At 44.9% G+C, this 17752-nt stretch overlaps 1 protein-coding gene across 1 annotated transcript; it reads left to right on the forward strand.

Moving 5' to 3' along the window:
• The first annotated feature begins 2660 nt into the window (after positions 1-2660).
• Positions 2661-3512, forward strand: LOC120964850 (uncharacterized). Its single transcript, XM_040389836.1, has one exon. The coding sequence runs from the start codon at positions 2661-2663 to the stop codon at positions 3510-3512; it is 852 nt and encodes a 283-aa protein (XP_040245770.1).
• The last annotated feature ends 14240 nt before the right edge of the window (positions 3513-17752 follow it).

Genomic DNA, 17752 nt, shown 5'->3' on the forward strand with positions numbered 1-17752 from the left:
TTCGGCTAGGACAGCTCGGTTTCCACTAGCAACACTATATCATTTGGATGGAGCTACCTCAGATCATGGGCCGATCCTTCTGAGGTTTGATGGTACTCAACATGACACAATGAAGAGGAAGATGTTCAGATATGAGACTATGTGGGAAACACACGAGGCATGGACGGAGAAGATAACTGATAGTTGGAGTACTCTTGCACCGGGCTATGGTGTAGGAGATTTTCGGGATAAACTTCTCAGAATCAGCACGGATCTGTCAACATGGAGTAGAGATACGTTTGGGAGCATTCGGAAGGAAATGAAGCAGATCAAGGCTAAGCTAGAGCAGCTGCGGGGCGATCCAATCCGCACTGGCCCTACGCATGCCGAGCCGAAACTCAATGAGAGACTGGTGGAACTTCTTCACAGGGAGGAACTTATGTGGCGTCAGAGATCTCGGTTAGAATGGCTGTCAGCGGGCGATAAAAATACCAGATTTTTCATATGCGGGCTAGCTTGAGACGCAAGAAGAACATGATACGAGCACTATCGAATTCCCTAGGCGTTGTAACAGAGGATCATGCAGAATTGAGGGCTATGGTCCAAGATTTCTACAAGTCATTATATACTTCTGAGGGAGTGAGCGGTATGGAGGAAGTACTATAGCATGTACCCCGCAAGGTAACTCAGGAGATGAATGACACATTAGATGCGCCCTACTCTAATGCTGAGGTGAAGACGGCTCTGTTTCAGATGTTCCCAACTAAAGCCCCGGGGCCCGACGGCTTTCCGGCTCATTTTTACCAAAGACATTGGGATCTATGTGGGGATGAAGTGACAACGGTGGTTTTGCGCATCATTAGAGGAGAGGAGAGCCCTGAGGGTGTTAATGACACGGTGTTAGTCTTGATACCAAAGGTTGCTAGTCCGACTATCTTATCTCAGTTCAGGCCAATAAGCCTTTGCAATGTTTTATATAAAATCGCCTCGAAGGTTGTTGCTAACAGATTGAAGAAAATCTTGCCTGATATTATTTCTGAAGAACAGTCTGCTTTCGTGCCTGGGAGACTAATCACAGACAATATTATTTGTGCTTATGAATGCTTGCATTTCATGAAGAGGAACAAGTCTAAGACTAATAGTCTATGTGCCCTGAAGCTGGACATGATGAAAGCATATGATAGGGTCGAGTGGGCATACCTACAGGTGATCATGCTAAAATTAGGTTCTCTCTGGCATGGACTGATATTGTAATGGGGATGGTAAAATCAGTGTCCTTCTCAGTACTGTTTAATGGAGAAAAGTTGGAGCAATTTAAACCATCCAGAGGTATATGGCAGGGAGATCCCATTTCCCCTTACCTATTCTTATTGGCAGCAGAGGGCCTTTCGTGCCTTCTAAAAACTAGTTCTCAGTCATCGGTACTTGGCGGTGTGAAGGTGGCACCCACAGCTCCTGTGGTGAATCACCTTCTGTTTGCGGATGACAGCCTGTTGCTTTTTAAGTCTAGTGTGGAGGGAGCAAATGCGGTTTCAAACCTACTTCGTACTTATTGTGATGCATCAGGCCAAAGAATCAACACTGAAAAGTCTTCAATCTTCTATAGCAAAGGTTGCCCCGAGGTTTTGAGGAACCAAGTCAAAAACATCCTTCAGGTCCAGAATGAATCTCTGAGTGAGAAATATTTGGGGATGCCCACAGAGGTTGGTCAGTCAAAGAATGGCACATTCCGTTATCTGAGGGATAGAGTGTGGGAAAAAGTGAAGGGGTGGATGCAGAAACTATTGTCAGCAGCGGGCAAGGAGGTGTTGATAAAATCAGTTGCACATGCCATACCAGTTTTCTCTATGTCGTGCTTCCGGCTCCCGAGGGGTCTATGTGATAGTGTAACTTCAATCATACGGCAATTTTGGTGGGGATCAAAACATGGGAGGAGGAAACCTGCCTGGGTATCTTGGGACGTCATGACAAATCCTAAAAACTTGGGTGGTCTTGGCTTTAAGGATATGGAAGTTTTCAACCTGGCTCTACTTTCTAGACAGGCTTGGAGGTGCCTGACAGAGCCGCGCTCCTTGAGCTCACGCATCCTAAAGGCAGCTTATTATCCTACTTCCTCCATCTTCGAGGCAGAGCTGGGCTCAAACCCATCTCAGATATGGAGAGCAATCGTTGATGGGAGAGACATGTTGAAACTTGGTGCGATTATGCGAATAGGAGATGGGCGCTCGACCAACATTTGGCATCACAATTGGATTCCCAGAGCGGGTATGATGAGGCCGATTTCTTCTTTGGTCCATGATCCTCCAGAACTAGTATCAGACTTAATTGATGCTTCATCCGCTTCTTGGAGAGAAGAGCTGATAAGGCAAGTCTTTGTTCCAATGGATGCCGAGGCCATACTAAGGATTCCCTTATGCACCCGTCAAGTTGATGATTTTTGGGCGTGGTCCGAGGATCCGAGAGGCCTTTTTTCTGTCAGGACAGCATACAAATTGATATACCGTATAAAGAGTGGAAGAGAAGCATGGTTAGAGGAAGGAGAGCATACTTCCAATCTCCAGGGACTGATGAAGAGCTGGTCGGCCTTATGGAAGTTAAATGTGCCGTCGAAGCTAAAAGTTTTCATTTGGAGACTTGCCCAACACTCATTACCAACAGGAGATCTACCGCAGCACCGAAACATGTCCACTACGAATGTTTGTGGGGTGTGTGGGGCGCAGGACAGTTGGCGTCATTCCCTACTGGACTGCACCCTGTCCAAGAGCATATGGGCTCTGTCGAAGGAGGAGATGGTGCAGCATATGGCGATGAACCGAAACGACAACGCAAAAGAGTGGATATTCTCCATGTTTGAGTCGCTGCCCAACGACGAACTTGTCACATTGGTCGTCACTCTTTGGGCGATTTGGTCTGCACGGAGGAAGTTAATACACGAGGGAATTTTCCAGACTCCCTTTGCAACCCATGGCTTCATATCGAACTACCTGTCAGAGCTTCAGTTTTTGGAAAAGCCAGAGAAGGAGAAGAAGGCACCGGGCCCAAGATCGGCGGAGTGGATTCCTCCCCCAGAAAATCATATGAAAATCAATGTCGATGCGGCGGTTGCGAGACATGGTCGGTTCGGGACCGTTGCGGCCATTTGCAGAGACGACAGCGGGGAGTACCAAGGAGCGTCGGTGATCCGGTTCAACAACGTTGATGACCCAGAGACGTTGGAGACCTTGGCGATACGTGAAGCTTTGGCCCTTGCGGATGACTTGCTCTTCCACGATATTTCAGTTGCTTCGGATTGTAAGGTGGTTGTCGAAGCAATCAAGAAAGGTACAAGTGCACAATATGGAGCCGTGATACATGAAATTATAGACAGCTCTAGAGTTTTTTCCTCTTGTTTGATTAATCATGAGTTTAGGACCTCGAATGTTGAGGCTCACAAGCTTGCAAAGCATGCGTTATCGCTGGGTTTTGGCCGCCATGTCTGGTTAGGCCACCTAGGAAATTTGGATTTCGTCCCTGTAAACATTTGTGACGGGTGAATAAAAGCTTTGCGAGTTTGTCTAAAAAAAAACCTAACGCCACGACCTGATCCTCAAAGAAAAAAACAGTAACACCACGACCTTTGCCTCAAAAAAAAAAAAAAAACTAACGGCACAACCTAACGCACGCATGCCGCTGGCGTCGCCGTCATCCTGTTACCGGCCTTCCCGTGCAGCCTGGCCGTGCTGTCATCCTGTTACCGCCACCCCCCCCCCCCCCCCCCCCCCCCCGGGCCGCGACGAGCAGAGCAGCTGACAAGGCGACGACATCCTCCTCCGCTGCGCCCAGGCCTCGTGCTTCCGGCGGTCTGTGCGTGCTCTGACTGTGTGTCCTGCTGCCACCTCCTACCTCCGCGGCGCCTCTCCTCTCCTCTCGCTGGAAGTTTGGTCTTTGCTGAATTTGCTATATACATTGTCTGATTGTCACAATGCATATACGATTATAATGTTGAACTGAAATTAAAATGGATTGGAGTGTCTATGTATGTGTGATGTGTTGATGGAACTCGAATTGATTTATTTTGCGGAAATAGAAATTGGTGTATGCATTTGCATTGTCTGATTGTCAGTGTATAGATGATTTGTAGTTTTCTCATGTTTTATCTCTTTTTTTAGATTGTTAATCATTGAGGTTGAATTCTAGATCCCTGCAAAAAATAGGTTCTATTCTAGATTTATTGAGCAATTGAACTTTATTTTGTATGTTCTTCGCATGGGGTATTTTTTTGGAATGCTATGGGCTGTTATACGTGCCAAACTTTTCCATGTTGACGAAAAAAATTGCCCCGGGGTTTGGTTCAATCCTAGCTCCACTGTTGCCTTTGTGGTTTGCACAGTCACATGAGAGTTTGTGGCGGCAGGTGCCGGGAAACTTGTACACACGAGGAAAGCTCTACCTCGAAGCAATGCCTTGCATTGCTGTAATTGAAGGTTCAGCTGGTCTAGGGGCCTTCCACACTATCCTAGAATCTGTTGGTTGAACTTGGTCTAAGCGCTAAACTCTGGGGACTCTGATCTCGCTCATTTTGGTGTTTTACTTGCATTGCCTCGCTTGATAGCCATGAGTTCATTTTTTCTTGTCAGAGTGGTAACACAGTAGACCATGCTTTTGCACAATTTGGTTATCGTATGGCTGCGACCTCTATGTCTTGGTTAGAGTCTGTCCCATACTTTGGGTACGTTTGGTTTGAGCCCAAATTAGCCGTAACAAACATTTGGCTAGCAAATATTTTGGTCAAGCTTTTGCTTGCGCATGATTGTCCAACATTGACTAAAGTTGAACTAGAGTTGTCATAGAGTTATGGGCAAGCCAATATATTGGCAACCATCCAAACAAGCACCAAAATCTTGGTCATGACCAAATAATTGGTAGGGTAGGTATTGGCAATCATCCAAACACACCCTTTGTGTGATTCTGTTGAGCCCATTGGTTGGAGATGTGAAAGGACAAAATTGCCCTGGCTGAAATACAAAAGAACACACACCTCTGCTCTGTTCGTCCATAATGACACACGCACGTTGCCCCACTTCCTTCATGGCTCGACAACTCCTCCACCGCAGTAGGTCTGCCCTGCCGCCTGCCGGTAAGTGCCACACGGTAGGAGGAGGGGTTGTTACTTATGGAGGTGGTGGCGAAGAGATTATGATGTTGTTTGGGAAGAAATTAACTAGATTTGGCCCTTGTATGCATTGTGTGTTTGTTTTGGGGTGGCTATACCAGAATAGCCCGCGGCGGCAGGGGAGGTGGAGCCGGTAAGACGGGGTTGGGTGCATGTGAGCTGTCAAGGGGGGTAGATCCTGCGAATGGGATGGTGGGGCTGGTCTCCGCGGCAACTAGGTGGGTGGGAGGCGACGGTTGGATAGCGACGGGTAGGCTCAGCACAACTTGAGTCACGGGGCTGACCGGGGGAATTGAGTGCACTTGTAGCGAGTGTGGCGCGCGGGGCGGAGTGGCTGGGCCTCACGTGTGATCCTAGGGGGACACAATCTAGGGCAATCCCGAAGCGAATGTATGTCGCATGTTTACGAGAAAGGTGGGATGGGATAGGTAGGTGGGATATGCAGCGGATCCAGTGGGGCATTTTGTGGTGTGGCAGATTTTGTGGTCGGTGCCGCAAGCGGAGGGGGAAAAAAATCTTCTCGTTAAAAACCACATGCCGTGAAATGAAAACGCGTAGCATACAAAGATCCATTCAATGATAGCCTTTGTGCTCCCAGGGGGCATACGAAGATCAAGGCAACAATGCCTTTGTGCTCCAACGGGGTAAACAATGAACACACAGGGTGTGGATCGCAGAGAGAGTTTTGAGGCGCAAGATGGGTGAGGTTGGGAAAGCACAACCAGCCAAAAACATGCATGTGATCATATGTGGGAAGAACGTCGTTTAAAAGAAAATATGGAGTGAGTTTGTTGATGGCAGAAGATGGGCACCGGTTTAGGAGATGTGTGGCAGTATGAAGGGCCTCGACCCAATATTCTGGCGACCTGTGGGCATGTATGAGTAGGGTGCGTAGGACGCCGTTCGTGGTGTGGATGAGTTGCTCGGCCTTGCCATTTTGCGGCGAGGTGTGAGATCAGAAGAGCCGGAACGAAACAACGGTGCAGGACAAGTAGTCGTGCAAGGAGGAAGAGAGGAACTCGCCACCATTATCACACTACAGTCACCAAATAGGAATGTTGTATTCAGTGTTAACGAACGCAAAAAAATCATTGCTAAGTAGAAGAGGTGTCAGATTTGCATTGGAGAGGGTAAGTCAAAAAATAATCAGTGAAATCATTTAACACAACAAGGTAATATTGAATCGGGAAAAACTACACATAGGGGATGTCCATAAATCGCAATGAATCAATTGGAATGGTGCAGTAGTAAATAAATGAGACAGAGCAAAAGGTAAACGAGATTGCTTTCCAATTTTACAAGATTCACTAACAGAGGAACCTTGAGATTTATTACATGTGAGAAGAAAATCTCGAGATAAAATGGAAAGAGAGGCACGGCTTGGATGGCCCAATAGCAGATGGCAGATGTTGCTAGTGGTGAGGAATGAGAAGGTCTGCATGTCGTCTTTATTTGAAAAGAATTGATAAAAATCTCCCGAGATATTGGACCTCATTAGGGTTTTCCCAGTTGCCAAGTCCTTCAGAGAAAAGCCAAAAGGGCCAAAGACAAAAAATACACTAAGTATCACGAGTAAAACGACAAACATAAATTAAGTTTTTGACAATATTAGGTGAAACGAGAATCTGATTAAGATGGAAAGGATGATTACCGAGTCTAGTAGAACCGAGTAGCGAATATGGGGATGGTAGAACCGTTGCCAAAGACCATACCGAAGAGTTTGCATTGAAGATGAGGAGAGCTTGTCGAGGTTACCACTGCCGGCGACATGGGAGGAGGCTCCCGAATCCATGAACTACTCGGGTCCGGCATGGGGCTACTGCAACTGGAGGTTGGTGAAGGCCGCGTTCATCAGGGAGTAGTTTTCCCAGTTGGACGGGCTGGCGAAAGAGCTGGCTTGAGCATGAGGCGGGCCGGAGAGGTAGGCCTGGTGCAGCACGCTGGGTTGGGGGCCGAGGATGCCAGCAGCGTTAAGCGGGACCCTGGGATTACGCCACTGTTGTGGAGACATGGGCGATCCCCAGGCGCAAAGTAGCCCATCCAGAGCATCTGGTCAGCTAGGCCCGACCGGTGGAAGAGCTCGACAAAGAACCACCATTCCCGCATCCGTGCTCACGGTCACCAACACGACCATCACCGAAGGTGGGGCTGTCGGCGGGAGCCTTGCCCTTATCTGCCCGAGAACCAGACTAATGGTCGGAGCTGGGAGTACCGGGGCCATGCTCGATCGTGAGAGCCACGCTGGCTTTAGCGTGCTTGCGATCTGTGAGCGAGATCTCCCCGAGGAGCCTGGAACGAGCGTTAGTAAAGGTGGGGAAGGGGACCTGCATCGGGAGCAAGGTGGCCATCATCTGAACCTGCGACTCGGGCCATGGATGAGCTGGAGCGTTAGTGAGCGGTCGGTAACAGGTTCGTCGACGTCCGCCAGGGAGTTGACGAGGGGCTGAAGACGACGATAGTACTCGGCGATGGAAGAGTCACCTTGCATCGTAGCCTGAAACTTCGTGCCATTGTGCACGACCCGCCCGGCCACGTTGTTGCGGAAGTAGGCATGCAACTGGTACCACAGATGGTAGGCGGTGCTCTACGGGGTCAAGCTGGCGGCGTACATGCCATCGAATATGGTGGCGCAGATCCAAAGAACCAGTGCGATGTCATCGGTCCTCCACACCGCATCCTTGGAGAGGATTGGTGTCCTCCATGATGTGGTCCTCCACCTAGAATTTGTGGAGAACAAAGAGGAAAAGCTGGTGCCACTTGGAATATTTGTTAGTCTCCAGGCTCAACTTGAATGGGATAAAGGATTGATATTCACGTGATGCATGGAGGGGGTGTGGCAACGTTGCCAACATTGCCAACGTCGATGTTGGCAACGTTGTCGAGGGTGAGAGCGTCGGCGTTGGCACACAAGGGGTGAACAACAAGATCGCGGAGACGGGTGTCGTCAGGCAGGAGGAGGGACAGCGGTGGCGGGCGCCACGGGGAAGGAAGCAAGACCCTTCAAGGGAAAGGCGCCTCCGTCCCTCCTCCAACAACACCAACACCCTCGCCAACGTCGCCCAGGTTCATGTTGCCCCACTCCTTCCATGCATCACGTGAATATCACATCCTTACCCTGCTCAAGTTGAGCGTGGAGGTCGACAATTGTTCCAAGTGGCGCGAACTTTTCCTCTTTGTTGTCGACAAATTCAACGTCGAGGACCACATCCTGTAGGATACCGATCCTCTCCACGAGGATGTGGTGTGGAGGAACGCTGACATCACGATGGTTCTTTGGATCTATGCCACCATATCTGATGACCTGTTGTGATAGCCTGGCTTATTAGGGATGATAGACTACTCATATCAATAAGGAATAACTTCTTTTCCGGAAGCCCATTTGGACAGAACTCTAAAGTTAAGCGTGCTCAGCTTGGAGTAATTTCAGGACGGGTGACCTACCAGGAAGTTGCTCCCGGGTGCGCACGAGTGAGGACAAAGTGCACAGAAAAGACTAGTATTGATCTGTCGGGGTAACAACCACCGGCGGGTGTGTCCGGGGCGTTACAAGTTGGTATCAGAGCCGACCCTCGCGGTTGCACTAATGTTTGCGGAAAGGTGCGGGGTCATGTAGTGCATGACGTTTATGACCCGTCGTGGCACACGACATGGCACATGCGCCAGACTGGATGCACAGACGTATGTGCCAAGAGGGAACGTTCTTGTGGCCCGACGAGGACGTCGGTTCCTAAGAGTGAGGGTGTATGTGATAGCCTGGCTTATTAGGATGATAGACTACTCATTGATACGTCTCCATCGTATCTACTTTTCCAAACACTTTTGCCCTTGTTTTGGACTCTAACTTGCATGATTTGAATGGAACTAACCCGGACTAACGCTGTTTTCAGCAGAATTGCCATGGTATTATTTTTGTGCAGAAATAAAAGTTCTCGGAATGACCTGAGACTTCACGGAGAATATTTTTGGAATATATAAAAAATACTGGCGAAAGAATCAAGACCAGGGGCCCACACCCTGTCCACGAGGGTGGGGGCGCGCCTACCCCCCTGGGCGCGCCCCCCTGCCTCATGGGCCACCTGGAACTCCACCGACCTCAACTCCAACTCTATATATTCACGTTCGGGGAGAAAAAAATCAGAGAGAAGGATTCATCGCGTTTTACGATACGGAGCCGACGCCAAGCCCTAAACTCTCTCGGGAGGGCTGATCTGGAGTCCGTTCGGGGCTCCGGAGAGGGGAATCCGTCACCGTCGTCATCATCAACCTTCCTCCATCACCAATTTCATGATGCTTACCGCCGTGCGTGAGTAATTTTATCGTAGGCTTGCTGGACGGTGATGGGTTGGATGAGATTTACCATGTAATCGAGTTAGTTTTGTTAGGGTTTGATCCCTAGTATCCACTATGTTCTGAGATTGATGTTGCTATGACTTTGCTATGCTTAATGCTTGTCACTAGGGCCCGAGTGCCATGATTTCAGATCTGAACCTATTATGTTTTCATGAATATATGTGAGTTCTTGATCCTATCTTGCAAATCAATAGTCACCTATTATGTGTTATGATCCGTTAACCCCGAAGTGACAATAATCGGGATACTTACCGGTGATGACCGTAGTTTGAGGAGTTCATGTATTCACTAAGTGTTAATGCTTTGGTCCGGTACTCTATTAAAAGGAGGCCTTAATATCCCTTAGTTTCTAATAGGACCCCGCTGCCACGGGAGGGTAGGACAAAAGATGTCATGCAGGTTCTTTTCCATAAGCATGTACGACTATATTCGGAATACATGCCTACATTACATTGATGAATTGGAGCTAGTTCTGTGTCACCCTATGTTATAACTATTGCATGAGGAATCACATCCGACATAATTCTCCATCACTGATCCAATGCCTACGAGCTTTTCACATACTGATCTTTGCTTAGTTACTTTACCGTTGCCACTGTTACAATTACTACAAAACTGCTACTGTTACTTTTGCCACCGTTACCGTTACTTCCATACTACTTTGCTACTAAATACTTTGCTGCAGATATTAAGTTATCCAGGTGTGGTTGAATTGACAACTCAACTGCTAATACTTGAGAATATTCTTTGGCTTCCCTTGCGTCGAATCAATAAATTTGGGTTGAATACTCTAACCTCGAAAACTGTTGCGATCCCCTATACTTGTGGGTTATCAAGACTATTTTCTGGCGCCGTTGCCAGGGAGCATAGCTCTATTCTTTGAGTCACTTGGGATTTATATCTGCTGATCACTATGAGGAACTTGAAATACGAAAAAACCAAGATTTTCCCCTCAACTACGAGGGGATGTAAGGAACTGCCATCTAGCTCTGCACTTGATTCTCCTTCTGTTTTGAGTAAACTTGCGACACCTAAACCTGCTTCTGCTATTAATTCTGATATGTCGCATGTTATTGATGATGCCACTTCTGCTATGCATGATACTTATGATGGAACTACTTCTATGCTTGATAATACTGTGCCACTAGGTGAATTTCTTGATGAACAACTTGCTAGGGCTAGAGAGAATGAAATTATTGAAACTGATAATATTGATGAAAGTGATGATGAAGATTCTCCCCCTAGATATGAATTGCCTGTTGAGCCTGAGGGTTATGTTATGGATGAAGAAACTACTAGAGATTTTATTGCTTGCAATGATAGACATGATCTTAAGAAATTATTAGCTAAGCTGAAAGAAAAATCTTTGAATGCTAGAATGAAATATGACCCTGCTTTTGCTACTTCACCTATCTGTATTTCTGATAAGGATTATGATTTCTCTATCGATCCTGAGATAATTACTTTGGTTGAATTTGATCCTTTTTATGGCTATGAATCTGAAACTGTTGTGGCACATCTTACTAAATTAAATGATATAGCTACCCTATTCACTAATGATGAGAAAACTCGTTACTACTATATCCTTAAATTATTTCCGTTCTCATTAAAGGGTGATGCTAAGACATGGTTTAATTCTCGTGATCCTGGTTGTGTGCGTTGTCCCCAGGATATGATTTATTACTTCTCTGCTAAATATTTCCCTCCTCATAAGAAACAAGCTGCTTTAAGGGAAATATATAATTTTGTGCAAATTGAAGAAGAGAGTCTCCCACAAGCTTGGGGGAGGCTTCTCCAATTACTTAATGCTTTGCCTGATCACCCTCTCAAGAAGAATGAAATACTTGATATCTTTTGTAATGGACTAACCGATGCTTCCAGAGACCACCTAGATAGTTGTGCTGGTTGTGTTTTCAGGGATAGAACAGTTGATCAAGCTGAATTTCTATTGAATAATATGTTGACTAATGAAAATAATTGGACACTTCCTGAACCAACTCCTAAGCCAACTCCGAAGAAAAGGGGTATTCTATTTCTCAGTCCTGAAGATATGCAAGAGGCAAAGAAATCTATGAAAGAAAAGGGTATTAAAGCTGAAGATGTTAAGAATTTACCACCTATTGAAGAAATACATGGTCTTGATAACCCGACACAGGTAGTGATAACCCACAAGTATAGGGGATCGCAACAGTTTTCGAGGGTAGAGTATTCAACCCAAATTTATTGATTCGACACAAGGGGAGCCAAAGAATATTCTCAAGTATTAGCAGTTGAGTTGTCAATTCAACCACACCTGGATAACTTAATATCCGCAGCAAAGTATTTAGTAGCAAAGTAGTATGATAGTAGCGGTAATGGTGACAAAAGTAACAGTGATAGTTTTGTAGTGATTGTAACAGTAGCAACGGAAAAGTAAATAAGCGAAGAACAATATGTGAAAAGCTCGTAGGCATTGGATCGGTGATGGATAATTATGCCGGATGCGATTGTTCATGCAACAGTTATAACATAGGGTGACACAGAACTAGCTCCAATTCATCAATGTAATGTAGGCATGTATTCCGAATATAGTCATACGTGCTTATGGAAAAGAACATGCATGACATCTTTTGTCCTACCCTCCCGTGGCAGCGGGGTCCTATTGGAAACTAAGGGATATTAAGGCCTCCTTTTAATAGAGTACCAGACCAAAGCATTAACACATAGTGAATACATGAACTCCTCAAACTACGGTCATCACCGGGAGTGGTCCCAATTATTGTCACTTCGGGGTTGCCGGATCATAACACATAGTAGGTGACTAATGACTTGCAAGATAGGATCAAGAACTCACATATATTCATGAAAACATAATAGGTTCAGATCTGAAATCATGGCACTCGGGCCCTAGTGACAAGCATTAAGCATAGCAAAGTCATAGCAACATCTCTCAGAACATAGTGGATACTAGGGATCAAACCCTAACAAAACTAACTCGATTACATGATAAATCTCATCCAACCCATCACCGTCCAGCAAGCCTACGATGGAATTACTCATGCACGGCGGTGAGCATCATGAAATTGGTGATGGAGGATGGTTGATGATGATGATGGCGATGGATTCTCCTCTCCGGAGCCCCGAACGGACTCCAGATCAGCCCTCCCGAGAGAGATTAGGGCTTGGCGGCGGCTCCGTATCGTAAAACGCGATGAATCCTTCTCTCTAATTTTTTCCTCCCCGAACGTGAATATATAGAGTTGGAGTTGAGGTCGGTGGAGCTCCAGGGGGCCCACGAGGCAGGGGGCGTGCCCAGGGGGTAGGCGCGCCCCCACCCTCGTGGACAGGGTGTGGGCCCCCTGGCCTTGATTCTTTCGCCAGTATTTTTTATTATTTCCAAAAATAATCTCCGTGATGTTTCAGGTCATTCCGAGAACTTTTATTTCTGCACAAAAATAAAACCATGGCAATTCTGCTGAAAACAGCGTCAGTCCGGGTTATTTCCATTCAAATCATGCAAGTTAGAGTCCAAAACAAGGGCAAAAGTGTTTGGAAAAGTAGATACGATGGAGACATATCAACTCCCCCAAGCTTAAACCTTTGCTTGTCCTCAAGCAATTCAGTTGATAAACTGAAAGTGATAAAGAAAAACTTTTACAAACTCTGTTTGCTCTTGTTGTTGTAAATACGTAAAGCCAGCAGTCAAGTTTTCAGCAAAGATTATGACTAACCATATTCACAATAACATTTAGGTCTCATGTTTACTCATTTCAATGGCATAATCAACTAGCGAGCAATAATAATAAATCTCGGATGACAACACTTTCTCTAAACAATCATAATATGATATAACAAGATGGTATCTCGCTAGTCTTTTCTGAGACCGCAAAACATAAATGCAGAGCACCTTTGAAGATCAAGGACTGACTAAACATTGTAATTCATGGTAAAAGAGATCCAGTCATAGTCATACTCAATATAAATTAATAGTAATGGATGCAAATGACAGCGGTGCTCTCCAGCTGGTGCTTTTTAATAAGAGGGTAATGACTCAACATAAAAGTAAATAGATAGGCCCTTCACAGAGGGAAGCAGGGATTTGTAGAGGTGCCAGAGCTCAATTTTTGAAATAGAGATGAATAATATTTTGAGCGGCATACTTTCATTGTCAACATAACAACCGAAAGATCTCGATATCTTCCATGCTACTCACATTATAGGCGGTTCCCAAACAGAATGGTAAAGTTTGTACTCCCCCTCCACCAACAATCATCAATCCATGGCTTGCCCGAAACAACGGGTGCCTCCAACTAACAACAATCCCGGGGGAGTTTTGTTTGCAATTATTTTGATTTGATTTGCTTAAAGCATGGGACTGGGCATCCCGGTGACCAGCCATTTTCTCGTGAGTGAGGAGCGGAGTCCACTCCTCTTGAGAATAACCCGCCTAGCATGGAAGATACAGACAACCCTAGTTGATACATGAGCTATTCGAGCATGCAACAGAATTTCATTTGAAGGTTTAGAGTTTGGCACATACAAATCTACTTGGAACGGCAGGTAGATACCGCATATAGGAAGGTATGGTGGACTCATATGGAATAACTTTGGGGTTTAAGGGATTGGATGCACAAACAGTATTCACGCTTAGTACAAGTGAAGGCTAGAAAGAGACTGGGAAGCGACCAGCTAGAGAGCGACAACAGTCATGAACATGCATTAAAATTAATAAACATTGAGTGCAAGCATGAGTAGGATATAATCCACCATGAACATAAATATCGTGGAGGCTATGTTGATTTTGTTTCAACTACATGCGCGAACATGTGCCAAGTCAAGCCACTTGAATCATTCAAAGGAGGATACCACCCTACTATACCACATCACAACCATTTTAATAGCATGTTGGCATGCAAGGTAAACCATTATAAACTCCTAGCTAATTAATCATGGCATAAGCTAGTATAATATCTAATTGTCATTGCAAACATGTTTATTCATAATAGGCTGTATCAGGAACGATGAACTAATTATATTTAGAAAAACAAGAGAGGTCGAGTTCATACCAGCTTCTCTCATCTCAAGGTCCATCATATATCGTCATAATTGCCTTTCACTTGCACGACCGAACGATGATAATAATAATAATAGTGCACGTGCATTGGACTAAGCTGGAATCTGCAAGCATCTGATACAAAGGAGAAGACAAGGTAATATGGGCTCTTTGTCAAATCAACAATAATGCATATAGGAGCCACTTCAACATTTTCATTATGGTCTTTTCCTATCGACCCTCAAGGAAAAGAAAAGAAATAAAACTATTTACATGGGAAAGCTCCCAACAAGCAAAAGAAGAACACGAAATCTTTTTGGGTTTTCTTTTTAATTATTACTACTACAAGCATGAAAAGTAAACTAACTAAAAACCTACAACTAATTTTTTTTGGTTTTTCTTAAGGTTTATCAAACACACAAGAAGAAAGCGAGAAAAAGAAAATAAACTAGCATGGATATTACAGTGAAAAAGTATGAACACCGACAACTAGGAATGAGTGTGTAAACATGAATGTAATGTCGGTGAGAAATACGTACTCCCCCAAGCTTAGGCTTTTGGCCTAAGTTGGTCTATGGCCATGGCTGACCTGGCGGATATCCAAAGTTATAGTTGGGGTCATACTGTGATGCAGCAGCTATCACCTCATGAGCTGCCGCTTGGAGACGAGCTGTCTCCGTCCTCCTCTTATACTCGTTCGCCTCCTCCCTGGTTATAATAAATCTCCCTTTTGTCTGAAAGTCAAAGAAAGTAGGAGCAGGGAGAGCAACATGGAAAATGCTGCGCCTGTCAAACATTAGTCGGTACTGGAGAGGTTGTTCATTCCTCTCAATAAACTGATGGCGAACCATAGCCTCATATCCTAGATAAGTGGGAGGCAATTCCATATCACTTTCATATATGGGTATTCCAAGAAAATTAGCCACACGGGTTGCATAAATTCCACCAAACAAGTCTCCACTTAAATCATTATTATGCAACCTCCGTGCAACAATGGCCCCCAAGTTATATTGTTTATCTCCTAAAACAGCACTCTTGAGAACACTAAGGTCAGGGACACACATGTGACATGCTTCATCCTTACCATTTATGCACCTACCTATGAAGAGAGCAAAATAATGTATAGCAGGAAAATGAATGCTTCCTATGGTAGCTTGTGTTACATCTCTAGATTCCCCCACTGTAATACTAGCAAGAAAATCTCTAAACTCATATTTGCGAGGCTCACTAACACTACCCCATTGTGGAAGTTTGCAAGCAGTACTAAAATCCTCTAAGTCCATAGTATAAGATTGGCCATAGATATCAAATAGGACAGTGTGAGAATTGCGTGAAGATGAAAATTTGAACCTTCTCACAAAGGAATCAGTTAGGTGATAGTATTGAGGGCACTTATCTAGCGTGAAGCCCTCGAGTTCAGCATTACGCACATATGCATCAAATTCCTCCTTAATTCCCGCTCGAACCATGAGATCTTCTGACGGCCATTCGTAAGGCCGCACTTGAGCTTCTCTTGGTGGTTCATGGTCCGGCTCACATATTGCGGGCCTGGGTCCTTGCTTCCTTGAAGAACCACCTTGGTACATTTTCCTAAACATATTTCTTCCTCTGAAAAATTTCTGAAAATTTTAGTAACTTAAAATAAAAGTGAACCAAACTCAATAGAATTGATAGCAACTACTCCCACAAGTGCCTAGAGACTATATCATGCATTAGAACTACTTGGGACCATATAAATTTGACATGCAAGCTCAAGAACAGGGTCATGTAGGCAGCAAAATTTTGCAATGAATAAAGCACTAGAACAAAAACTAATTGGACCATTGGAGGAGTCACATACCGAAGAACAATCCCCCAAAGCAGTTTTGTGAGTGGAGCTTTGAGCTAGGAGATCGAAAATTGCAGCAAAATGAGCTAGAACTCGTGCTTGAGCTGGTTGGTGATTTTTTTGGGAGGAAGAAGGAGTGTGTGGTGGCTGGAATAAGTGGAGGGGAGCCACCATGGGCCCACGAGGCAGGGGGCGCGCCCAGGGGGTGGGCACGCCCTGGAACCTCGTGGCCAGGGGCTTGCTCCCCCTGATGTGTTCTCAGTGCCAGATATTCTCAAATATTCCAGAAAAAATCATATTTCAATTTCAGGGCATTTGGAGAACTTTTATTTTCGGGGTGTTTTTTTATTGCACGGATAATTCAGAAAACGGACAGAATATACTATTTTTGCTTTATTTAATCTAAATAACATAAAGTAAAAGGAGGGTACAGAAGGTTGTGCTTTCTAACTTCATCCATCTCATGCTCATCAAAAGGAATCCACTAACAAGGTTGATCAAGTCTTGTTAACAAACTCATTCTGAATCACATGAAACCGGAGAAATTTCGAATAACACTATGTTACCTCAAAGGGGATATGCACATCTTCAACAATAAGAATATCATATCTCTTTTTGACAGTAGGAAGAGGAAATTCAAAACCTCCAATAGTAATAGTTGGAATTTTTCCAATAGAATTGATACTCTGGACTTGAGGTTGTTTCCTCGGAAAGTGTACCGTATGCTCATTACCATTGACATGAAAAGTGACATTGCCCTTTGTTGCAATCAATAACAGCCCCTGCAGTAATCAAAAAGGGTCTTCCAAGAAAAATAGACATACTATCGTCCTTGGGAATATCAAGAATAACAAAGTCCGTTAAAATAGTGACGTTTGCAACCACAACAGGCACGTCCTCACAAATACCGACAGGTATAGCAGTTGATTTATCGGCCATTTGCAACGATATTTCAGTAGGTGTCAACTTATCCAAATCAAGTCTACGATATAAAGAGAGAGGCATAACACTAACACCGGCTCCAAGATCACATAAAGCAGTTCTAACATAGTTTCTTTTAATGGAGCATGGTATAGTTGGTACTCCTGGATCCCCAAGTTTCTTAGGTATTCCACCCTTAAAAGTATAATTAGTAAGCATGGTGGAAATTTCAGCTTCCGGTATCTTTCTTTTATTTGTAACAATATCCTTCATATACTTGGCATAAGGATTCATTTTAATCATATCAGTAAAATGCATACGCAAAAAGATAGGTCTAATCATTTCAGCAAAGCGCTCAAATCCTCATCATCCTTTTTCTTGGATGGTTTGGGAGGAAAAGGCATGGGTTTCTGAACCCATGGCTCTCTTTCTTTACCATGCTTCCTAGCAACAAAGTCTCTCTTATCATAACGTTGATTCTTTGATTGTG

The sequence above is a fragment of the Aegilops tauschii genome, chromosome 5 (genome assembly GCF_002575655.3).
Source record: "Aegilops tauschii subsp. strangulata cultivar AL8/78 chromosome 5, Aet v6.0, whole genome shotgun sequence".
NCBI classification, from domain to species: Eukaryota; Viridiplantae; Streptophyta; class Magnoliopsida; order Poales; family Poaceae; genus Aegilops; species Aegilops tauschii.

Excerpts from the sequence above, each read along its gene's own strand:
- LOC120964850 (XM_040389836.1), top strand. The coding sequence starts at position 2,661 with ATGTCCACTACGAATGTTTGTGGGGTGTGTGGGGCGCAGGACAGTTGG.